This window comes from Sceloporus undulatus, chromosome 2 (assembly GCF_019175285.1).
Source record: "Sceloporus undulatus isolate JIND9_A2432 ecotype Alabama chromosome 2, SceUnd_v1.1, whole genome shotgun sequence".
NCBI classification, from domain to species: domain Eukaryota; kingdom Metazoa; phylum Chordata; class Lepidosauria; order Squamata; family Phrynosomatidae; genus Sceloporus; species Sceloporus undulatus.
The window spans coordinates 173913729-173940022 of NC_056523.1; the positions used below are offsets into that span (position 1 = coordinate 173913729).

General features: G+C 42.1%; 3 protein-coding genes across 3 annotated transcripts in view; 2 read left to right on the plus strand and 1 right to left on the minus strand.

Moving 5' to 3' along the window:
* The window catches only part of LOC121921591 (TBC1 domain family member 15-like), a 722109-nt gene that overhangs the window by 513195 nt on the left and 182620 nt on the right, over positions 1–26294 (minus strand). The gene's annotated exons all lie outside the window — the stretch shown is intronic.
* On the plus strand, positions 3140–16254 carry LOC121921592 (protein mono-ADP-ribosyltransferase TIPARP-like). The gene is made up of 5 exons (XM_042449887.1): positions 3140–4153; positions 8878–9049; positions 13368–13555; positions 14704–14958; positions 15766–16254. The coding sequence occupies exons 1-5, from the start codon at positions 3819–3821 to the stop codon at positions 16190–16192; spliced, it is 1377 nt and encodes a 458-aa protein (XP_042305821.1). The 5' UTR covers positions 3140–3818; the 3' UTR covers positions 16193–16254.
* Positions 21589–26294, plus strand: part of NFE2 (nuclear factor, erythroid 2) — a 26294-nt gene continuing 21588 nt past the window's right edge. The window contains exon 1 of the mRNA XM_042449892.1: positions 21589–21791. The gene's annotated coding sequence lies outside the window, so the exon portion shown is untranslated. The remainder of the gene's footprint in view (positions 21792–26294) is intronic.

Here is a 26294-nt window from a genome sequence, read left to right on the forward strand (position 1 = left end):
GCATAATTTCAACTTAGACAATGAAGAAATAAAAATAGTTACAGATTTCCCATTGATCAGAATAGTGACCATATTCAAGAGAGAAGAAGAAAAAGACTAGGAATGGGAAGGTCAGCTGTGAAAGAACATTCTATACAGTCAAGACATACAACTGGGCATTAAAGTCACAATTGTCCAAGCCACTGTATTCCCCATCACCATGTATGGATGTGAGAGCTAGACAGTGAAGAAAGCAGGTAATAAGAGGAAAATATACTCATTTGAGATGTGGTGTTGGAGAAGAGTGCTGAAGATACAGTGGACAGCCAAGAAGACAAACAAATGGATCCTAGAACAAGTCAAGCCAGAACTCTCCCTGGAAGCCCAGATGATCAAAGTGAGGCTAGGTGGATAGCATTAGTTTGGCTTGGTATTACTTGCAATCCCCATGGACTGGCTCTATGTCTTCAGAAGACATAAGATAGGCAGGGAAAACTGACCCTTTCCATTAACTGTATTCTTGTGTGCCTTCAGTTGGCAACCCCTTTCCACCTTTGTTGATTTTTAACCTGCTTGCCATTTTTGCTGTTGTCTTGTGTGTGGCAGGGAATGCAATCTACCAGCAGTCTTTAGGGGGAATTCCGCCTCACCATTCATTTTCCCATAACAGCTTCTGCTTCCCATGATTGCTACTGTTTATGGAAAGAGAAAGCATGGCGCACTGACAAAAGGCCTGGAAATTTTCCCTCTGTTTAGTTTTTAAAAGGAAGGAATGGCTGCCTTTCAGTTTTCTGCTACCTCCTGTTAGAATCAATACTTATAAATTTAATGCTCCTTTGCATTGGTGGAAGTCTAACACTATAACAAGGCTGCATGTTTTGCACTGGAAATGACAGGCTTTCTTTCTTTCACATTTATAGTCCTATTGCTGTTTCAAGGCAATAATAATGGTGATGGTAGTCATCATCACCATCATCATGTGAAACGGACAAAAACACAACGTCAGTTTTAATTTTGTTCTTCTTTTGTTGCCTTTAAATTTCAAGAGTTTGTAACATTTCAATGTACAAAGACTCCATAGCTGAGGAACTCATAATAGTAAGCCAAAAGATTAAAAGATATGGGGGTTACACATAATTACTAGCATTCCCCCAAGCCAGAAATGAAAATGAATTCAAGAGGGATAGTTGTCATAAGCTATTTGGAAAGCTAAAGAAAAAATAAATAAGCTAAAGAAAAAACAGAGTCTTGTGACATCTTTAAAAGTAGCAGATTTATTGTGCTACACTGTTTAATGGACTGAAAACTACATTATCAATTGGACCCCAGTCCAGCCAAGTTTATGCTCTTTAAATCAGTTATTGTTTAACATGGCAGAAGAGTTTTACTTGTGTAATCCTCACTCAGATATGGAAACCCACTGTGTGGCTTTGGGCAAGTCACACACTCTCAACCTCAGAGGAATGCAAAGGCCAACACCCCCCCCCCCCCCCCCTTCCCAAGAAAACTCCATGAAAGGTTCGCCTCAGGATTGCTATAAATTAGAAACAACTTGAGGGCACACAACAAGTTCGTACCTTCAATTGCAGTGTTTTTGTTTGTGCCTACATGCGTTAGGATGACCTGATGTGAAAAAGGAGAAGGCTCTTTTTGCACTTTCCATAGTTGTACAGCAGAGTAGGTTTCGCTGTGGTGTAACTTCCAGTTATATTATGCTCCTGCTGAAATTTTCAGTGCAACACAACCTTTATGCTTTGCACCTAATTGTGCTACAATTGCCATACAACTGGTCAAAATTGCTACACACCAACAACATAAAGTGGAGAGAACATCTAAGAAGGAAGATGATTTTTGTTATACAAGAAACTTTGTCTAGACCTTTAGGAATAATTAACTGAGTGGATCAGGATGGTACTTGGTGGTTGTTTTTATTAATATACACTGCTTGAGGCACCTATGGAATGTTAATTTTGTTTCCTAAAAGGGGATGTTGTGGAGAACAGGAGGAGTCACTGGGCCAAGAGCAAGTCAGGACATGTGCTTTTGCCCAAAGTGTAACCCGATTACAAAATGAAAGGAGGTCGGTGGGTTTTCAGTTGCACAAGGTATGAAGCAATCAAGAGTGTTTCTCTCGCTTATTTTGCTATTGGTGTTTCCCATATTTTCTGCAGAGAGGAAAGACCCAAGGTTTTGGAACAGCGTGATATCCCATGTAAACATGTTGCTCAAACTGTTTAAAATGGAAAGAACTGGAAGGGGATAAAGGCTGGGTGCCTGCTGTGGCGAGCCTGCCACTGGCAGGGTTGCCCCTTTGGGGAGGAGCAAGGGCAAGTCCACCCTTGAAGGGTATATTTTAATATATTTTAATGTAATTAATTTAACTGTATTCTGATGTTAACTGTAATTTGATTAACTGTATTTCATTAAGCTAAGGGGATGAATTTTTAGTTGTGTATGTGTTATGTAATTGTTTATGCATTTTTGTAAACTGCTTTGATCTGTTGGAAAGGCAGTGTATAAATAAAATTTATTATTATTATTATTACTATTATTATTATATCTTTGAATTCTATCACTTGAAGCAATATAAGCACTATGCTGGGGCAGAGAAAAAAGTCTACTAAAAGATCAGCATCTGATTTCCAGCAGTGGTCTATCAAGTGTCTCAAGAAACTCCGAAGAAGAGGGGAGCCCTCTCCTATCTTTGTTTCCCTGCAAAAGGTTGCTGGCATGTTGTCTGTTCCTGGCAGTAGTGCATGATCATCTCCCTTTTTAATAAAGAGAAATAAGTGATGAAGGAGCACTGCCTTATGTTATTTTATTGATACACACACACACACACACACACACACACGTATATTGTGCTTTTATGTTATTTTACATTGATATATTGGAGTGAATGTTCAATTGTTGAGCTTGTTGTGTGCCTTCTAGTCGTTTTTAACATGCTGACATTATACTAGGTGCAGTCTCTTGTAAAATGCACGACACATTTTACTTGCTTGCTGGTCCAAGCAAGAGGCATGAAGAGAGTAGAAAGTGAAAGCAAAAGTAGGAGTGGAGGTGTGTTCATGTGAGTGGAGGAGGAAGAAAACTGAAGGAGAGACCTGGAAATGATATTGTGGAGAGCTGGAAATACAATGGCGAAATTGAAGAAATGAGAAAGCAGAGCAGCAAGACAAGGAGGCCAGTAAGAAAGAACTCAAGCAGGGAGTCAGAAACAGAGAAACAGCCAGAATGTGGAGCTTGATCTGTTTGAAAAGAAAAGCTAGCCAGTAGGCAGAGAACTGTGTACCTAAGACCTGAGAGGAAGTTAACAGGAAAAATATAAGGCTTAATTAAATATCTTTGGGACTATGATTAGATAGGCCTAGAGGGATCTGTTTATTCTTTATTTGCCCTCCTGTTGCTTAACTGGGCCTTACTGTAGACCTGAACAAACTGTTTTCCCCATTGGGGGATCTAATTGAGAGTTCTAACAAAAGAAAAGACTTTTTATTAGAGTAGTAAATCTTTTGAAAGGTGTTATTGCTGTGGCTTGCAGTTATTGGTTGTGTATCCTATGCCTAAAGTTTTGCCACTACCAAAACAGGGATTCATTTATGGAATAAAATGTTTGGTGTCTGCATTGGTGAAGACAAGCCGAACAAATAAAGACCCCCACCTGGGGCCAATGGAAGAGTTCCTGCAGGAGGGAGTAAGGTGTAAGAGAGAGTGAGATTGCTCACACTTTTTTTTTTGCCAATCTCACTTCCCATCACCAAATAAGGCTGGGCCAGATAAGGCTATGACAGAAGGTGTAAGCCAGGTAGACTCTGGAATTTGTGGCATGCATACAGATGGCAGAACAGGCCAGATACTCTGAGACAAAGTTAGCTCAGAAATCCTTTCAGGATGAATTGCTGGGAATCACAATCATAGAGTCTCTACAGTCTGATGATGCTCCACTCTATCATGTCCATCAGAAAGATGGAGTGCTGATCTGTGATGACTTTCTGCTAGGATGTTGTCCACTGCAGGGACAATGTCCATGTCACCACACCCCATTTCCTTACCATTGGCAGTGGCGCCGCCGGAAAGATTGTGTATGGCTAAGTTTCAGCTTTTCTGCTCAACACCATTTGGAGAGGCTATACTGTGACAAGAATGTGACGGAAGCAAAGCTGCTAGACAGGTGAGAGCTGAATCTTGCTCCTTATACCTTTGGCTAGCAGGAAGATTCTAGAGGGTTGACATTATGGACTTTATCATATGGGGAAAATCGGGGGTTTAAATGGGCATTATACAGCAATATTCGCACAATCACAGTAAAGATTTTCACACTATATTGTGATTAAAGATGACTTATCCTTGGATGAACCAGGAAAGAACCTGGTTATTTCTGGGAGAAGTCATCTTTAATCACGATGTGTGTAAAAAAACTTAACCACGATTGTGTGAATATTGCTGTATAATGCCCATTTAAATCCCCGATTTTCCCCACATGTGGTAAATTCCATGGATTCTGGATACTACATGAGAAGAGGACAGGGGCTCCTGTACTTTGAACAGGTGTGTGGAAGAGGGATTTGAGCTAGTGACACTTGTATGAAAAGCCACACTTGTTCAAATTTCTTCTTCCACACACCTATGAAAAGTATAGGAGCCCTGTCCTCATTTTCATATAGCCACCCTCAATCCATTACAGAAAGAAGAGCAGCTGGAATGAAAAGTGAAGAGGATTTCTGTATCTTTAATGGTTGTGTAGAAGAGTGAAGTGCAGCTGGTGTTGTTTACCATGCATGCAACCAGATAATAAGCAACACTCCTGAATTTCCCTTTTTACACTACCATTCATGGTAAAGGAGCTCTCTCCAGTTTTCCCTCCAGCAATTCTACAGAAGAAGGGCTTATTTCTCTTTTACCAGTTGCTGACATAACTCCTTCACTGGGTTTCTGGTGACAATGTTTAGCTTACATACAAGTCTGTATTTCTTTGTACTCAGTTGTTTTCAAAGTATGAGCTCAGTGGTTCCCTAAAGGTATTTTTCCATTGCTAGCATTTCAAGCCACAATAACAAGTTTTGTAGCTAGCCTTTAAAACATGGCTAAGAAACAATGATTCCCCAGCTATTTAGACTAACAACTCCCATAATTCCATGTTGCAGGTTGACACAGGTTTTCTTTAAAATAGTTGGAGGAGAAACTGTCCCCATGCCTGCATTAAAGCCTTCCATGATGTGGGACCAGAGCACTTGAAAGATTGCTGTACTCTATATCAGCCTGCTTTTATACCATGCGTGGGTGCTGCTGCCAACAGAGGACATTAGAGGAGGTCATTAGGAATGTTGGGGTTTGGGTCATCAGTATATTGATGTCTCTTAGCTCTGTGTTTCCCATGTCACAAAGTCAGCTGAGGCTGTACAAGTGCTGGATGCAGTTTGAAGCATATCCAATAAACTAAAACTGAATTTCTGTGAACTAGTGACATCCAAGCTGGGGAGTTTGGTAAATAGCATGCTGTGGATGTGGTTGCATTTCCCTGAAGCTACAGGTGTGTAGCTTAGGAATACTAAATCTATTTTGATTACTGGAAGCTCAAGTGGATTCAAGTCTTGAAGTGCCTGGGACCAGATTTAACTGGTTCTGCAGTTATGGACTTTCCTGCATAGGCGTAAGCTGGCTGCCACAGTTCATGCACTGCGGATGTCTCCTTTAGATTACTGCAATGCATTCTGCATGGGGCTGCCCTTAAAGGTGGATGGGAAATGTTAGCTGGTACAAACTGCAACATTTAGATGACTGACTGGAACATTTTATAAAACCTTTATAGCCCCGGTCTTAAAGGAATTGCTTTGACTGCCAGTATTTTCCCAACCTGAATTCAAGGGTGTTGATGTTAACTGCCTTTGAGTCCACTTCAGCTCATTGTGAACCTGTGAAGCCACCCTGTCATCAGCCGCTCTGCTCAGATCCAGAAGGCTCAGGGCTGTGGCCATCTTGATTGTGTCTATCCAGCTAGTATGTGGCCTTCCTCTCTTTCTATTGCCTTCCACATTTCCTAACATCATTGTCTTTTTGAATGAGTCATGCCTTCATATGATGTGTTTGAAGCATGACAGCCTCAACTTAATCATCTCAACTTCCAGGGAGAGTTCAAGCTTGATCCATTCTGTGACTCATTTGTTGGATTTTTTTGGCTTTCCACAGTATTCTCAGTACTCTTCTCCAGCACCACATTTCAAATGAGATTACCTTTTTTCTATTTGCTTTCTTCACTGTTCAGCTCTCACATCTGTACATGGTGATGGAGAATACAGTGGCTTGGACTGTTCTTTCTTTAGTGTTCAGCTTTCTATGTTTGCGTTTTAAGATCTTGTCTGCCCTTTCTAGTCCTAGAGGCCATTCAGACTACGAAAAAAACCGGTTTTCAAAGCGATTCTTGCATGTGAAGTTCATACTCACCCCGAATCTCACACAAGCGAATCCGAGGCTTGCACACCCGTTCCGTGGTAAATGGCCCCTAGCGCGGTGTTTTTGAAATCGGTGCAAATACCGTTTCTTTTGGAAAACCCCGGGTTCTGGGAATGAGAACTTGGCACTGATCACGATCGAGGCAAATTGAGGGAGGGATTTAGATCAGAGGGTGGGCAAAGGGCAAGGCATTTCCTCCCCTCATCGGAGGGGAGGGGGAGGAGGAAAGAGCCCTGGGAAGAAGGAAACAAGGGAAGGCATTCTATACTGAAGGAGCCTCTTTTCCCTGCATCCCCTGCCCACAGCCCTCTGTCTCTGGGCATTCCTTCCCTTGCAGGAGGAAAAAGTTCAGGTCACGAACGGAGCTCACATCAGGCAACCCCCCCCTTTTCAAATTTAAACAATTTTTTTTTGAGCAAATATGGGCATTGTTTGTGTTCCAGAGGCAGATAGAGCCAGGCTTGCAGTTTATATCCTTGGATCTCCTTGCTTACAGCAGAGGGGGAAGCTACAAATGTTGCAAAAGACCTCACTTACAATCAATGTTACATTTTTTAACATTTTTTGAGCAAATATGCACATGATTTGTCTTCTTGAGCAGATACAACAAGGGAAGCAAAGGGAAAGCTACAAATGTTGCTTTTAAAAGCATTAAAAAATGCATGACAATTCCATCCTTTGCCTGGAACAGGGGCAGATCTGACCCAAATGCCCACAGGTTTATAAAAAATTGACCCTGTGCCTGGCTCTTTAAAAAAAGGGAGGAGGGGGAGGACACTTTCCGATGCCCTTCAAAATGTCACCATGACGATCGCTTGATTGACAGCAGCCACCTCGCCAGCAGACACAGAATGCATTCGATTTAAAATTTGTAGTGGGCACTTGCTAACGGAGCGATTCGGGGGAGGGGCATCCGAATCAGCCCAGTTCCTTCCAGGTCTTTTATGCCAGTATGAATGAGGCTTATCCTATTTTTGACTCTGTTCTGATCAATGATTGATCCAAGGTTTGGGGAATCTTTTACTATTTCATTATTCTTGTCTAGAATGGATTTAGGTGAGTCCTCCATTTTTGTTTTCTTTGGGTTCAGCAGTAAACCTGGTTTTGTGCTTTCTCCTTTAACTTTCTTTAGTAATTGTTCCAAGTCTTCTGCTAGTAGTATGGTGTCATCTGCATACCTTAGATTGTTGATGTTCCTTCCTCCAATCTTTACTCCTTCTTCCCAATCTAAACCGACTCTGCATATGATGTTTTCTGCATACAGGTTGAACAAGTAGGGTAATAAAATGCAGCCTTGCCTGACCCCTTTGCCAACTGGGAACCATTATGTTTCTCCATATTCTGTTCTGACAGTAGCCTCTTGTCCTGAGTTCATTTTTTTTCATTAGGACAAACAAATGTATTGGCACTCCCATTTCTTTAAGAGTGTTCCATAGCTTTTCATGATCTATGCAGTCAAAGGCTTTGCTGTAATTTATAAAGCATAGGCTAATTTTTTTCCTGGAATTTCCTGGTGCACTCCATTATCCACCCCATGTTTGCAGCGTGGTCCCTCTACGACTTCCTTTCCTGAATTCAGCTTGTACCTCTGGAATTTCTCGCTCCATATACAGTAGGAGTCTGCTGCAGAATTTTGAGGATAACTTGGTTTATGTGGGAAATTACTGCAATAGTCCTTTAGTTGTTGCAATCTTCTATGTATCTGCATTGATTAATATAGTAATTCTTTTTATCCTTGCGGACTAGTTGTTTGAACAGTTGCATTTGTGGTTCTGGCTCTATTCTTTTCTTATTTTTCTCTTGCTTCTTGTCTTTCCTGTACAACTTTAAGTGTTTTGTCTGTCATCCATTGTTTCTTGTCTTTCTTTTTGGCCATAGGTAGCATCTTTCTGCATTTTGCTTTATTATTTCCCTAGCTTCTGGCCATAGTTCTTCTCCTTCCCCGTCGATTATATTTAATAGTGTAAATCTATTTCGCACTTTGTAAATTCTGTTGAAATTCTTCCAGTTGTATTTCGGTGTGATGATTGATTTTATGTTGTTCTACTTTTTGCAGCTCCTTTTTGTGCCCTTCAAAGGACAGATCAGGGGCATGGTGTGAGGTTGCTGTGGCCCAATCCAGCCATGAAAGGGGCGGCCTCCTGCCACCCCTTAGGGGCAGTCTGTAGAGCCCCTTATTAGGTTTCCTTTGGGGTCTTATTGATATGATTCAATTCAACTTTGTGTTATATTCTTTGCTCTTGCTATGTCTTTCCTCACTATTAATGCCACCCCATTTCTTCATGTCTTTTCATTCCTGAGTAGAACACTATGTAGTTATTAGAGTTAAAATATCTTATTCCTGTTCATTTCACCTTGCTTACTCTGGTATTGCTATGTTTATACATTCCATTTCATTTTTTACTATGCCTAGTTTCCCTGGGCTCTATTCTATTTGCCTTACAGGAATGGAGATTACTGTTCCTTAATCTTTAATGGCATGGTGCTCGGAGAGAATGTGTTATATGACAAAATCAGGCGTCTGTCCAACAGCAGCAACCCAGTGTACAACCCTTACTTCCATGTAGAGTGGAAGGTTTACTGGAAGGAATGTGATAAATGGATGAAATACCAGGAGGTAAGAGGAACAAAAGAGTAAAGCATGCATTAATTTATTTGGCTCTCCTCTGTTTGCTCCAGAATTAACAGGATACATTTAGGACAGCCAGATGCAGAACAACTGCTGCACACATTCCTTCTTCTGCACATCTGTTAAAGGTACAGGAGTCCTGGCCATCCTAGATATGATAAATACTATCAAGAGAGAGGGAGTTCTCCTCTTAAGTGCCATTGAAATCTATTGGACTCAGGATACCTAACTTTCTCAATACAGCATCAGTTGTATATAAATGTCCAAAAGTTTATTGATGGTCAGCTAAAAGTGTGCCCATGTCACTAATGTGTCCACCAGTGTCCTGTCCTTTCTTAAGGCAGTAGATCTTCTTAGGCCAGCCAGTCAGGGAATGGTAGTGAAGACAAGATTTTTTAAAATAATAAGCAGCTATCAATTTGCTTAAGGTATGAAACCAAGGTGCTTGAGTTGACATTTAAAGCCCTAAACAGCTTGGCCTTCAATACTTAAGGGTGCACCTTGTCCAGTATGTGCCTCCCCAAGGGCTGAGCTCTGCTAGAGGTGTGTGTGTGATGTTACAGACTTTTGGGATGTTGTCACATTCATGGCAGAGGATAAATGGAAGTGCTCACATTTAGTGTTAGCAGTGTAGTATTGTTAGGGAAGCATTCCCAACATGTTCATTTGAAAGGGGAGTCCTTCAGTGAAGACACGGGAAACTGAAGTGTCCAAAACAAAACGCAGTTTATTTGGCCAAGATGACAGCACACCAGTAGATGGTGATAAAATTGCTGTTGTGCCCAATAGCCATTTCCAAAACTTTTAATAGCAAAACACAGTTCATTGTTTACGTAGCATTAGCTTAATTGGCTTATTAGTACACACATGATTAGGCAACGGGTAATTAATTGGCTATTGTTTAGACAACAAGTAATTGGTTGCATTCACTGTTTACACCAGGGGTCAGCAACCTGCGGCCCGCGGGCCGGATCCGGCCCGCCAAGGCTTTCCTGCCGGCCCCTGCGCAGTCCTGCTGCTGATTGCCGCCGATTTCCTCCGTTTTCGTGCCGCTCCGGCCGCCATTTTGTTTTTCAAAATGGCAGCCGAAGTCTCGCGTGACCTCAGGATGGCAAAGGTCACGCGAGATTTTGGCCGCCATTTTGAAAAACAAAATGGCGGCGCCCATTAGGAGGCCTGGTGCAGCCCCTCAAGCACTCCAACAGGGCTCCAGGGGCTGCATCAGGCTCCACCTTGCCCTCCGCCCTCCTCCTCCTTATGAATAGAAGAGCAGGGAAAGGAGGAGGAGGAAGAAGGAGGAGCCAGCCATCCACAAGAGCAAGCCAGAGAGAGGTTGGTTGCTTCCTTAGGGGAGGGGGGTTAGCCTTCTATTCTGAATTGCATTTTAGTAGTAACTTGTTAATATTATTATTATTATTTATTTCCCTTGGTGGTCTCTTTGCAAAAACTCCTTTCAGCTCCTGGTGCTTCTCTGGGTTGAGACAGTGGTGCATGCTTTTTCCCTTCTATTCTGAATTGCATTTTAGTAGTTTCCATGCTAGTAACCGTTAGTATTATTATTATTATTATTATTATTATTATCATCATCATCATCATCATCATCATCACTCTGGGGGCGGAGCATGCGGCCCCGCCCCTGGAGGGTGGAAGCTCTACCCCCAGCATGTGGCCCTGCCCCCAGAGGGTGGAAGCTCCACCCCCAGCATGTGGCCCCACCCCCAGAGGGTGGAAGCTCCACCCCCAGCACGTGGCCCCGTCCCCAGAGGGTGGAAGCTCCACCCCACTGCTTCGGCCCCCCAGTTGTCCAAGGGACAGCAACCCGGCCCCCGGCTCAAAAAGGTTGCCTACCCCTGGTTTACACACTGTTCATGCGCTCTGCTATTGGCTCTATATCTCTGTGTTGGGACCTACTTGGGGATTGGAATGCAAAGAGATAACTAGCTGGGAAGAGGCTAACTCAAGGCCACGGTGCTCTGTTCTCATGGCTCTGGCGGAGGGGGTGTGGAGTGGTGGCTACAGGAAAAAAGAGTGGGGGCTGTGGAGTTTTATCTTGCAGTTCAGTGGCATGTTCATTCAATAAGTCTATTGTGGATCACTGCTCTTGCAGAAGCTATGTACAGAAGCGGAAAGCATAAGTTTAACCATTATTATGTCCCTCTCAGTATTAGTCTAAGAACCTTATCATATTCCAAATATACTCAGCATAGAGAAGCGGGTTTATCTTTCTGTCTCCACTGACATCGAAGCATTTGGTTTTCTTCCAGTTATAAAAGTATAGGAGAGGGTTGTAAAACTGTTGTAAAGGTGTCCCTTTTGCCAAGTTGGAAAAGCCAGTTTTGCAAAAAGGACGTTTTTACCACACTCTCCCACTCTTTTACAACTGGAAGAGAACAAAAATGCATCAGTGTCATGTAAAGACTGAAAGATAAATGTGCTTCTCACCATTTGCCTGCCAGGTTTGTTTTTAATATGATACGTCTGTAATGCTCAATGCTACAGCCCTTTGGAGAGTGTTGTCGACAACTCCTGGGATTTTTGTTGAGTGTCCCTGAAGAAGGCCTGCTTCTTTATCAGCTGAAACATATAGGGCTTTTTAAAAAAGAGTAAACAGTTCACCATCTAACAGCATATGTAGTTTGTCTCCTTTCTGTTTCCCACCAATGAGGGAAACACGCTATGTGAGGACATGGTACACTAATTGTGAAACCCCCTTCTCTTGGAGGCCAGATTGGCACCAACACTGGTTTAATGTATGCGTCCAGTAAAAATATAGCTATTCATTGAAGCCTTTTTTCTGTCTCAGTCTTTAACCCTGTTTTAACATGTCAATATGTTTAATATGATTTTAGTCTCTTTAAATTATTTCTTTTATTAATTGTTATTTATTAATTGCAGCGGGCCCTTGGTATCCGCTGGAGTTTGGATCCAAGACCCACTGTGGACACCAAAATCTATAAATGCCGAAGGCCCATTAAATACAATGGCATAATAAAATGATGTCTATTATATAAAATCGCAAAATACAAGGCTTGCATTTTGGAATATATATATATTCTGAATATTTTGAGACTGTGGATGGCTGAATCCATGTATAAAGAATCCATGGATATGGAGGGCTGACTGTATTCATAAAAAATAATAACTTATTAATGATTTAATTATATTGCTTTAAATATGCTGCCCAGAGTACTGATACAGGATGGGATTGAAATACAAACAGACAGACAAACTTATATACATAGTTATACATCAAGTCAGCTATGACAATTGGCTAACCCATCATAACAAGTTACTTCATCCAGGCTCAGCCAATGTATGCTTTTTGCCAGGTTCTGGAAGCAGATCAGATTTTACAGGTCAGCTGAAAGGAATAATCCACTGTGTACTGCTGTCACCCTGAGCCAACTGTTCAACTTGTATCTTAGCTGTTATCCCTACCCTGGGGATTCTATTGTGTGGTGAGGCCAACATTTGGATGTATTTCCTTTATTTCTGGATCCCACACCTTTAGCAAACACATTGGAGTTTATCACATGGGAGGAATTTCTCTTAATTTTGAATGAAAAGAAAGTGGGTCCAGAACGCATTCATGTGAATTTGCTAGTTCAGCGAATTTACCTGAATTTGAATTGTGTTCGAACTGACTTCCCATTGCCCCAAAATAGCTTGCCATTGCCCGAAATTGTGTGTGATCACCTCTCACGCAATAACGTGAAACCCCATGATTGCATTCGGACTGACTTCTCATTGCCCAAAATTGCGTGTGGTAGTCTATCACACAATAACATTAAATCCCATGATTCGGATTGCCATTGGATTATACTTCCAATTTCCCTTGCCTGATAACGTCCACTGAAAACAAAAGGTAGGAGAGTCATTGCTGTGAAAAGAAATGAGAGTAATCTCTTCATTGCTTCTTCCATCAGTTTTCTTGCCACAGAAAATCCATTAAAGAGGGAAAGATAAAATAACTGTACGGTGCCTCCAGATCAGCAGTGATAGCAACCTTAGTTTTACTGTCTCATTGTTAAGGAAAAGCTAGGATGTGATTTATGAAAATCAAAGGAAAGGGCTAAAATGGCTCGGGATCAGGTATTGGGAGGGTCTTTTAGTTTTGTTAAAAAATTATTTTGACCTGGGAGGGCTTTTCCTTTAGGTCCTAGAAAAGCCTTCAATTTGCCCATCCTTTTAAAATGCTCCCCCAAGTGAAAGATTGTCCAATGCAATCACAGAGATAAAGTTAAATGCTTATGATGAATTAGATGTCTTAGTCAGGTAAGACTTGTAGTGTTTTCTTCCCTCACAGCCCATTGTACGAGAACTTGTGGCTGCTTTTGAGAAGGGCATGTGGAACCATGCTTTTTATCTTCACGGTCATCTCTACAATGTGGATATCAAACAAATGACCCAATGCAATGTCCGCTCAGGCTTTACTCGCAACATCATGTACCGACCCATCTTGCGTACATGCACCTCAATGGTGCCCTATTTGCGGTGAGTCTGGCTTGGGTTCATTTTTCTCTGAGTTGTTGGACCCTCAGTGGATCTGTGTATCTAATCCTTCAGACAATGAATTGCAGAGCAATATTCAGTTAAGAAATCAACATTTCTGATCACTTTAAACTTAAAATACTCAATAACCCTGGAAAACTGTATAGTGGATATTCAAAATACAGATGTTTTAGAAAGAAAGACTCTTCTGATGTTGCTGAACTACAACCCTGTCCTCCCTGACCATTTGTCAGGCTGATTAAAGTTGATGGGAATAGGAGTTCAACAATAGGTGGAGGGACACAGATTCCCACTTCAGTTATAAAACGCAGGGACAGGTGGGGTGGACAGTGTATCCCAGTATGTGATTTGTAATTTAGGTATGTTTTGTAATTGTAATTTACAATTGCTGGCATTTCCAGATCATGAAGTATGGTTGTGTATTGGATAAATCACATAACAATCAAACAATTGTTATATAGTAACATGTTTAGAGACTTTGCAATAATAATAAAGCCTCAAACAATGATTTGCTCATTGCCCTTACTCTTAAGAGAGCTGGGGTAGGCAGAGCTCTTGACACAATTTCCTGAGCTCATTTAGGTCCTAGAAAATGAAAGGGCAGGAAGAAGGACCTAAGAAAGAAGCTGGAGGTAAGTGCATGAATAGAAATAATTATCTGTATTATATAAAGTACATCATCATAATAACACATATTATTGTTACATTTACATATATATAATACATATAACTATTTCTTACACATATCCAGGCTAGAGCTTAAGAAGTTACTATTATCACAGAATTGCCCAGGTTGCAGGCCTGTCATTTGAGGAATTCTAGAAGTTATAGCCAGAGTCTTAGGCCTGACATAGAGCTCACCTGCACTGCAGAAACAATCTGGTTTGATACCACTTTAACTGCCAAACTACAATTCCCAAAATTCCATAGTGCTGAACCATGGCAGTTAAAGTGGTGTCAAACTGGATTATGTCTGCACTGTGGATGCAGCCATATACAGCTGTTAATGGTACTGAAATAAAGCTACCATAGCCAGGCAGCTACTACTGTTTCCCACCTGTTAAAATACAAAAGGATGCATAAGAATAATTAGAAGTGTGAACTGTTTTCTTTGGTGTTTTTCTTTCCAGATCAATTTCTTCACTCCTTCATCCTATAGCCAACCCCGGAGATGACCCACTGGATTTCTATTGTGGGCCTTATCCTGCAACATGGCCCCCACCACCTCAAGAGAATTGTGCTTTTACCATGGTAGAAGTATCTGCATCAGAGATGGCTACCCACAAAGTGAAAAAGCTCTTCCATGCCACATTGCCAGAGAAGCAGGTATTAGTGCTGGCTGTGTACCGCATACACAATGACCAACTTTGGCAAGCATATATGAGGTGACAAGTGGTATTATATGTGACACTAATTGCCTGGTTTGCTTTTATATCAGATTCTAGCCTCCTCTCCTATGCTTGTTCCAGGTCTTCAGGACATTCCTAAAACCATGAAAAACAGGCCAGTATCCCACTTGTTGTAGTTGTTGTGGTGTGTGTTCAAGTTGTTTCTGACTTATAGTGACCCTATCACAGGGTTTTCTTGGCAAGTTTCTTCATAGGGAGTTTGCCGTTGCCATCCTCTGAGGATGTGGACAAGCTGCGGCATGTCCAGAGGAAGGCAACCAAAATGGTGAAGAGTCTGGAAATCATGCGGACGAGAGACTTTAGAAGCTCAGTATGTTTATCCAGGGGAAGAGAAAGTTAAGGGGTGACATGATAGTCCTGTTTAAACATTTGAAGGGGTGTCATATTGAAGATGGAACAAGCTTGTTTTCTGCTACTCCTAAAACTAGGAAATGAAGCAATGGATTCAAACTACAGGAAAAGAGATCCCACCTAAACATTTAAGAGAACTTCCTGGTGGTAATAGCTGTTCAACAGTGGAATATACTGCCTGGGAAAGTGGTAGAGTCTCCTTCCCTGGAGATATTTAAGCAGAGGTTGGATGGCCGTCTGTCAAGAAGGTTTTGATTGTATATTCCTGCATGGCAAGGGGATGGACTGAATGGCCTTTGTGGTCAGTTTTTGCATGTAGAACTGAGGACATGTATTGCAAGCCATCCTGTTGTTCACTCCTAAACTGTGGTCTGATTTGACTTAGGAAAAAAAGAGGGATCTTTTTAATCTCTTCTTTCTCTTTCCCACCAGGCAGAAAGAGTTCATGTCTCAGACACGCATTGTAGATAACGTGGATGTCCTGGAAAGGCATCTTTTCCATGGCACGGGAGCAGCTCAGATAAAGCCTATTTGCACAGAGAACTTTAATCCTCACTTGTCAGGTTTGAATGGTAGTGTATATGGCAAAGGCATTTACTTTGCAAAAGATGCCAATATTTCACACTCCTATGCCAAAACAGCCAAAGATAACATGCGCCACATGTTCCTGGCGAAAGTATTGACAGGGTACTGGATGAAAGGCAATTCGAAGTGCAGGAAGCCTCGCATTTGGTACGATTCCTGTGTGGATTGTGTCTCTGACCCCAAAATCTTTGTCGTCTTCAAGAACTGCCAATGCTACCCCTATTTCCTGATCCGCTACAAGGAAGTGAACACGCCTGTGCTTGTTGATGTGTAGACAGAAAGTCTTTTCTGCCCAGCAACAAAGGGAATCACAAATTACCAAGGACTGCTGAAATTAAAAACAAAATAATGGCTTGTTACAGACTGCCAAAATAAAGCTGCTTCGGGTCTCTTTGGAGGTATGCTATTTAAATGATGCATGGGTCCTAAGAGTCCGGAGGTTGCGCCAAAGCCACACTCCATTCCTAAGCACTGGAGTGCAGCTTTGGTGCAGCTTCCAGATTCTTAGGACCCATGCATCATTTAAACAGCATACCTCCAAAGAGACCCGAAGCAGCTTTATTTTGGCAGTCTGTAACAGGCCAATGTTTCTCAAAGAAAAAATTGTACATACAAAAGTATGTACAAATAGATAGCTTTTGTTCGGGGAGGGAGTTATATACATTATTGAAGAACTTGTCTAAAAGATAAAAGTTTTGGAAAAAATCTGGCCTCTGATGCAAGTGGAGTTCCGTAAAATGGATTTTAACTGCCCGTTTCAAACCAGCCTACCTAAAAATACTTTGCCTTACAGCACAGTTAGCTCACATCAGTATATTACTACTGGGAAAATCCAGGTTCCCCCCCCCCCCCCCCCAAATAATTGAGGAACGGAGACGCCTTGCAGGAGGTAGGAAGAGATGATACCTTTGTGCCTCCTGATCACAAAATCACTTTGTGATCACTGACCATTTCTACGCTACTGAACATGCTTTGGCTCTGGGAGGTAAAAATGTAGAATAGCATGACCACATGATAAAGAGGATAGAGGTTCCTGTCCCTTTAATTGGGCAGGGGAAAGACCTACAGCACTTGGTATCCACTGGTGGTTTGTGTCATACACCTATTTTCTTTCCAACATCACACTGGATCTGGTGCCTTTAGGGTCTTTAGATCTTTTTTAGGCATGTGTTACCACCTGCTAATGACTGCAGAGCAAGCTGCTGTTGAAAGCACATTAATAGAAGTTGTGTGTCTTCAGATCATTTCAGATTTATGGCAGTCCTAAGGTGAAGCATTCATGAGCTTTTTGAGGCAAAATTTAGAGGAGGTTTGCCACTGCCTTCCTCTTAAACTGACATAGTGTGACTTGCCTAAAATGGCGATCTGAACCCTGATCTCTCACAGTTTTAGTCCAGCCAGCAAATTACTATACTACACTGGGTGTCAGTACTAGTAGGGACCAATTAAAAAACAAACAAACTTGGCAACCCTAGAGGGAAAGTCTTCAGGAGATGGTGTGTGTGAATGTAATATTGGAATTCCCTAAGGGTGAGTCGCCTGCCAAAGATACCAGCCTTTTCAAGTGATCTGGCTCAGGCACTGCTGAGGCAGAGAAAGTGAAAGGCAATAAAAGTTCAGAAATTATTACAAGGAAAATGTTATCAGGCCTGGACCCTATGTTGGTTGGTTGTATCATCCTTCAGCACAGGCAGTGCTGGGTAGGACAGATGGGAGTTGCAGTCCAACAATATCATCCCTGTGGCAGAACCCACTCATGGAACAATGCAGCTCTGGAAGTCTCAAAAAGCCTCTAGAGTCCAATGCTGATAGCTTTGGGGATATCTGTGGCAAAAAGAGCCAGCATGGTGTAGTGGCTTGAGTGTTGGTCTATGACTCTGGGGATCTGGGTTTGATTCCCCGCTCGAGCATAAAAACCCACTAGGTGACCATGGGCAAGTCTCACACTCTGAGCCTCAGAGGATGGTGTTGTCAACCCCCCTTTGAGGAAACTTGCCAAGAAATCCCTATGATAGGTTTCCCTTAGGGTCACTGTAAGTCAAAAATGACTTGAAGGCACACAATAAGAAGTCCTAGCCACGTCTACTCAGAAGTAGATCTCACTGATTTTTAATGCAGTTACTCTCAAGTAAGTAGGTGTCAAAGTACAGCTCTGCCTTTCTCAGCTGCAAGGTGTCTGGTTTTGAAGGGGAGGGGTACCAGTGACTATGATCTGCTGAGGGCATTCAGATAGGTCTCTGGGGGATCCTGACTGTTGGTGTTGGGGAAGCGTTTGGCTCAGGAATAACTGCCACAGAAGCCTGTCAGCCAGTTGTGCAGGAAGTTAGGAAGGCGGATGCATGGTGAGGAGCTGATAATTCAACACAAGGCTCCTTCCTGGCCTTGCCAGCTGCCTCTCCACCTCCTCTGCTCGTTTCATAATATCCCGCAGACTGTGTAGAGTTGCTTCAGTGGCTAGAAAGGGTTAGCTTAGGGCCCCTTCCAGGTGCCACTTGGCCTTGTATGTCCTCTTATAGCCGTCCCTCCTCCTAGAGCTGCTGGAAGGGGCTGGGCTAGCTTTGGCTCAATTTATTATGTGATAGAGAAAACAACAAAAGAGTGTCTCTGAGCACGTGGAATGTGTGTTTTCCTCATAGCTGAAAAAGCACCCCCTCCCCATGCCATCCATGCATGGGGCTAGGAAGGGTATCTGCACCTGATAGCTAAATCTCTCTCACTCAGTTGCTTAAGGCAGTGGATGAACTCTTCCAGAAAAGGGGTGTCCAGAGCCAGTGAGGTGGAGTGGTTGCAGTATAGGACTGGCACTTGAAAAAGGCATTCAGTTCCACAGTGATCTTGGGTCTGGTCATTCTGTTTCAACCTGGCCTAACTTACAGATTGGCTGTGAAGACAAACTACCCACACCAGTGGATTAGTCCTGGAAAAGCTTTACAAGCCTTTGTGAAGAGAAGGCAGGATACAAATGTCAATAAAGGAAAAAAAAAGGTAAACCTTCTGTGGCATCAGGTGGCTGACCATAAAGGAATCATCCAAATACTGATTCCTTTACACCCTTAGCAGACTACTGCCAAAATGACCCTACCTCTGGATTTCCCCTTATGAACTGGTGTCCTAAAATCAGGTTGCAATGTACACAGCTCCTAGCATAAACTATTTATTTATTTCTGGAGAGGATCACACATACTGGAATTCCTTTGTTTTACTCAGAGGACCCTGCAGGGAATAGCCAGAAATAGGTCTACCAGCCCCTGAGGGTTTTAAGTTGTCCATATGGCAGAGAGAGACATGAAGCACCACAGAAACCACAGTTAACTGCCTTCCTGTGGTGGGCAGTATTGAGAGATGTGCCTGTGGTCAACCAAGGAACAAGGGGTGGAGGGCAGACCTAGAATGTTAGAAATACTTCTCAGGCCTTGTTGGTTCACCATCCCAAAATGCCAGTTTGAGATTACAATTTTGTGCACTCTTTCTTGGGAGTAACCCATTGTATTCCCGAGTTAATGAGAAGTATACTCCAATAACTCTTCATAAGGAGTTTATCACACAGGAGGCTAAGTGCCCAAATCCCATTCAGAAACAGGATTTAAATCCTAGAAAAATCCCACAAAAGCAGAATCGTTTTCAGACACATCAGGGGCATTGTGCATTAATCCAACATTAACCTGCACAGAAAGTGGACAAAATAGGCTGCTTTTTTTACTTTCAGGAAAATCCTGAGGGCAAATTCTCAGAGAAAGGCAGCTGAGAAAAGCAAATAGTTAGGGCTGTAACTCAACACTTACTTTGGTCAGGTGATGGACTGTTACCCTGATCTTAATTTCTTTGTGGGCTACCAGTTCAGGATTGTCCTAGAGGGCATCCTCACAACTATAGACATTACAGAATAGACTCAATTAGGTGCATAATAGTTTACAGGCAACAATTTCACACACATGTCTGTTGTATGTTTTAAATAAGCAGATTACAACTATAGCCATTTTATATGCACTACAGAGTAGCACATGTGCACCTGCCAACACATTTGTATTTGTGTCCATTAAGCTGTTATGTTTTTGTACTTGTGTCCATTAAACTGGTACATTTTTACAGTTTTCTTCAAATATCTAAGCTAATTTCATCTGGGAAATGTTGCAGAGCATGATGTTGTAGCCTGTCACTGTTTGTTGTTAACTGCCCTCAGGCTGGACCCAACTCATAGCATCGCAGTGGATGAAACATCTTCAAGCCTCCCTATTCTCTACTGCTTTGCTCAGATCCTGCAGATTCAGGCCCATGACCTCCTTGATCGAGTCTATCTCTCTCCCTCTCTGCTGCCTTCTACCTTCCCTAGCATTATTATCTTTTCTAATGAGTTGTGCCTCCTCGTGACATGGCCAAAGTATGGCAGCCTCAATTTTGTCATTTTGGCTTCCAGGGAGATTTCACACTTGATCAGTTCAAGGACTCATTTGTTTGTCTTTTTTACTGTCCATGGTATCCTCAACACTCTTCTTCAGCAGCACATCTCAAATGAGTTGGTTTTCTTTCTGTTGGCTTTCTTCACTGTCCGGCATTCACATCCATACATTGTGATGGGGAATATGATGGTTTGGATAATTCTTAGCTTTAGTGCTCAGTTGTATATCTTTACAATTTAGGATCTTTTCTAGTTCTTTCATGGCTGTCCTTATTCTTGGTTGTCTTCTCATTTCTTAACTGCAGTCTCTGTTCTGATCAATATTTGATCCAAGGTATGGGAAATCTTTTAAATATTTCAATTTCCTCATTATCCTGGTTGAACTTATGTAGATTCTCCATGGTTTCCACCCTTTATGTTCAGCAGTAATCCTTTCTTCCTTGACATTCCTTAGTAATTGTTCCAAGTCTGTGACGTTTTCTGCCAGTAGTATGGTGTGATCTGCATATCTTAGATTGTAGATGTTCCTCCTATCTTCACTCCTCCTTCTGAGTCTAAGTCTGCTCTTTGTATTATATTTTTTCTGCATACAAATTGAACAGGTAGGGCAATAGAATGCAGTCCTGCCTGACCCTTTTGCAAACTGGGAACCATTGTTTCTCCATATTCTGTTCTAACAGTTGCCTCTCGTCCTAACTACAAATTTCTCATTAGAACTATCAAACGTAGTGGCACTCCCATTTCTTTAATAGCATTCTATAGCAATCCATAATCATTTTAAGTTCTTATTTATTGTGACCCAGTGTAAGCAATTAAGTATAGTACATGTGTCAAGTATCCAGAGGATGGAGAGATAAGTCATATTACAGTGCTGGTTCACCATGTCCATGCCTATGTCATGAAGTGAAGTCTTGTGTGCACACTTTTACTTTCTTCACTCTTTTTTTTGCCTGTTTTCTGGATTCCTTGCATCTGTATACATATAGTAACAACAGTTTGCCTTGCATGTTCTCCTTCTTCCTCAGTGTGTGTGTGTGTGTGTGTGGTGTTTAGTAGCTTTAGATATGAGAGTGATCTGTAGGCTTTCTTGGAGAGGCAATGTGCAATGCAAGGCTTGTGGGAGGGAGAAGAACCCTTGGGACATCTCCTCTGCTGCCGCCACGCTACCACCACTGGCGCTGTGGTTTCCCTGCCCCTTGCACAGGGGCGGCTCCTGTTATGTAATATCAGCAGCCCCCAGTGAGGCGGGGCACAGACTGTACAGCTCTGGCCACCTGGAGTGTGTATGGGAGCTGCAACAGTAGAGATGGAGGCACCCTGAAGGCTCTTAGCAACCTGGCCTGGAGAGGGGAACATCACTCACCTCTAGGGAAATTGGGGACCTATTCCCCTGCATCTCCTGGGAGGGAAAGCATTTTCTTCCCCCTGCACCCCATCCCAAGCTGCACACCTGGCTAGCAGCTAGGAATTCCTGCAGGTAAGGGACTGTGCCACTACCTGAAAGGGTACCATTGTTCCTATTCCTCTTAATGGAGGAGGGGGGTAATTTCTGTCTCTGAATGCATGGCTGGGGAGAGGGGATGGAGCCTGAGTCAGTGCTCTCAGACTGAATGATTCATATTTCCAGGTGAACATTTAAAACTGAAGGCATGGCCATTGCCCTTTTGGGGCCAAGCATCACCTTTGAAATCTTCCCTTAGGAAGCAAATCCTGGTGGAATGTGGTCCCTGGCTGTAGACACTTGTTCCATTTCAAGTCCTTTTCTCTTTGCTGTTTATTTCTTGACTTTGCTAGGAGGGTCTTGATAACCACACATAGTCCCAAGTACTTGTTGTGCATGGATTTGTTTTTGTATTCAGAAGTACAGCTGTGTCTTTCTCCCAACAATCCAGATCTAACATTGAGGTATATATGAGTTGTGTTATAGTTGATCCATAAATACGATTGTGTAATATGGAATGACAAAAACAAGAAAAGTAGTATGTATCACTAAAGCCCTTGCGTGTACATTCTTGTTGTGTGCATCAACAAGAAGCCTGAGAAGCTGCGATAGGAAATGGTTCCAGCAGAAGAAAACAACTGGAGAAAAAAAAAATTGCCTCACATTTGACAATAATGGCATCCACATTGTGCATGTTTATGAAGTCCTTTTCATCTTATAGTGTAAGAGGATTAGGAAATACTAGGGGGAAAAACACTGACTTTCAGACTGTTACAGTATTGCATAGTTGGTAAATGTTGCTTTAGTATTCTGAGGAACTGGGCAGTGTCATCTGTGGTGAACCACCCAGCACTTAATTTGAACCCAAGCCTTAGTCCCAAAAATCTGTTTTGGCTGAGAGCCTGGGGACATGCATGGTGTTTGAGACAAGGTGGTGCAGTGGCTAAAGCATTTGGTTTGTTGTAGGCAGCTGAAATTCTAAACCTTTTCAGCCCATGAAGCACCATCAATGGCCTTGTCCAGGTTATTCTGAATAATTACTAGAGGTAGTCAAGTGGTGTTCATTTAGTCATCTGTTGAGATGTCCATCTTTGCCAAGAGACAGGGGATACTGTGTATTGGTTTATTCTGCACTGAGTATGAAAGTGGCTGAATTACACTGCAATTTTTTGCAAAGAGGTTCCGGTTTTATTTCAGAAACCTGCAAAATCTATTTAACCAGAGGCAGGAATTGTACAGAAGTATGTGGGTTCCAAACAAAGCCTCTTTCAATTAATTTTCAACCTTTGTGAGATCTAAAGCTTGTCTCCAGCCACTGTCCCTTTGGCCAGTGATGAGGAGAAGCCAACCCCTTGAATTTCTCAGTTGTCTAAATAGCTGCAAGTGTATGCCATTTCTTATCCGAACATACATCCTAAGGTTGTTTTATTAAGCTAAAAACCAAAACAAAACATTCTGAGCTCCTTGGTAGAACGGCAGGATGAAAGAAATTAGTATCTTTGAATATGTTTAGTGTGCCTTTCCTCTGCTCATCCACCCCACCTCCAATCTGGCATTTCAGATGTACAAGGCTATGGACTTTCAGGAGGATGTGAGGTTTAGCGAACTCCTTATTATAAGGTGTGGGAAGGAGGGGTGAACCGATTATGGCAGGCATATCAGTCTGCCTTATGAAAGTTGTATGTTTTAATTAGTGGTAGTGTTACTGGTAGTAGAAATCCAAACCAGCATGCAGAGAGTCCTGTGTTAAGGTGAACATTTTTAGCTAGAGGTATTTGGTTTGGTTCTTATTCTTTTATTTCCCTGAACTGGGCCCCTCTGTCTTTTCAGTACTACTAGATGGCATTCCTCTCTACTGCAGGGTGATTTGCTCCTGTGTAATGTAAAGGTATTGCCCTTCCTGTGCCCTTGATTTCCAGAATGGCAGCCAACATCTCATAGGAATGTAGGAAGCCACTTTATGGTGAACCAAGTGGTCATTGCTTCATCTATCTCAGCACTGTCTGCACTAACTGGCAGAAGCTGTCCAAGCAGGAGTTGTGCTGGATGTGCTTGGAGAGACCAAAGACTGAAACTCTACTGCTAAGCTATAGACCTTTTCTTCAGCTTCACTACCAACTTGTGGAATCATGCTCTATCATGAAACCGTGCTGTAGTCATCACTGTAGTGCAGCCAATGTTTTAAAGTCCAACTCATTGAGGAGGCATGTGTTTAATGGGCCAGCTGGAAAGGATCAGCATAGGAATTTGCCATCTTCCAGGCCAGACTGTCTAACTCCGTATTCTTGACTCTGTCTGGCACTCATCCTCTTGAGGGTTCCAGTGGGACATGTGAGAGGCCTTTCCTATCATATGCTACCTAGGCAATGTGGTCATGAAGTCATAGTTAGTTGTGTGGGTCTGATCCAAGGAATCAGCATGTTATCAGGCCCACCTACATAGTTACATCAGTCACATCCATTCTCCTGCAGCATATGATCATTGCACCACACTGAGGTTATTCCATCCTCACCTCCTCCCAGCTTTGCAGCTGGGCATGTGTGAGAATAATATTTTGCACTGAAATGCCTCTATTCTAAATCTTGAAGCAATAAATTCCACCTCTGCCACCTTGGTATACAGTAGTCATGCTAGCTAGGGGATTCTGAGTATTGTAGCCTACAAATGTAACTTTCCCACACTGCCTTCTAATCTCATCTTCTCTTTATATTACTAGTTAGCTAGATGCCTCTATAAACCCACAAGGAGGACATAAGGGTGATGGCCTTTCCATGCTGCTGGGAGCAGGGATGTAGCTCCATGATAGAGCTGATGCTTTGCATGTATTATTATTATTATCATTATTATTATTATTGCTGTTCTTGTTTTATATCCCACTTTAAAAAAAAATAATTGGGACTCAAAGTGGCTCACAATTTAAAAGTACTATATTATTTGCAGTATTAAAACAAGTCAGCTTCAATAAAATAATAAAATACAATTTTAAAAGATTTTAGAAACTTCTTACAAACAGTTCAGTTAAAACAATACAGCACTCCCAAGCCTGTTCTTTAAAAATTGTCTGCTTTAAAAAGCCTTTCTGAATAAAAATCATTTTAGCCTGCTGACAGAAGGACAAGGGGGGGGATCCATTCTGACCTCCCTGGGAAAAGAGTTCTAAGGCAGCGGCTCTCAATCTTTCTAGTGCCACAATCCTTTAATACCGTTCCTCATGTTGTGGTGACCCCAACCATAAATTATTATGTGTTATGTATAAATACCGTATGTTTTCTGATGGTCTTAGGTGACCACTGTGAAAGGGGCCACGACCCACAGATTGAGAACCACTGATCTAAGGGCAGCCACCAAGGAGGCTCTTGTGTGCCCACAAACCATGATTGCAATGGTGGTGAGAATTAAAGAAAGGCCTCTCCTGATGATCTCAGAGCCTGGGCTGCCTCATACAGGGGGATACTCTTTGCCAGATAGCCTGGTACTGAGCCACATAGGGCTTTATAGGCCATAACCAGAATTTTTAAATGTGCCCGAAAACAAACTAGCAGTCAGTTGAGCTGTTTCAACAAGGATGTAGCATGAACTTGGTAACTGATAACCCAGTTAACAGTCTGGCTGCAGCTCTTTGGACCAGATGAAGTTCCTGTACAGCATGCTATAGTAGTCCAAACATTATATAACTAAGGTGTGTTCCACTGTGGCCAGCTCTGATATCTTAAGAAACAGGCACAATTGGCTCACAAATCTTAAATGTGCAAAAGCACTCCTGCCTACCACAGAAACCTGAGCATACAGTTTCAAAGCTAAGGCTACTCAAATGATGAACTTGCATGTAGAACCTTCATGTAAGAAGGCCCCAGGTTCAATCTTTTGCTCCTCAAGGTATTAAAATAATCCTTCCTGAAACCTTGGAAAGGTGCGGCCTGTCAGTGTTAATAATGGTCCAATTGCCTACTTGAAATAAGACAACTTCCTATGCCTCTAGCTACCACCTTGTACTCCATTTCACACTGCCTCTGAACAAAGAGGCTCAGTTCCTTTATTGCAGCTAATGATGACTTTTCTGCTACTACAATCCCTTTTTTTTTAAAGCCCTCTAAACAAAGCATCATCAGTACATCTTGTGATAATGAATCTCACCAGTCCAGTCTTGTACGATTTTGGATCTGCAGATGTTGTTGGACAACATTATAGCCCAACAATGTCTGGGAATCCAAGGATGCGACAAGCCTGATTTACTCCTTCACATATGATCACGTTGTGCCCTGAAAGCATCTCACGACCACAGTGCAAATTACTGTTATTTGGTTTCAAGATCTGGTAAACAGCCTATAAATTTGGAGGTTTTACTTAGGTTTATGAGCGAGACAGCTATTGATAGAATTGGCATCAGCCATCAAATAAAGTATTTAATTTGCCTGGTTCATTGTTTGGGGGAAACACAAGGAACCAATCAAGGGATCCAGTAGTTTGGAAACTCTGCTCAAGACATCATAATAATAATAATAATAATAATAATAATAATAATAATAATAATAATAATAA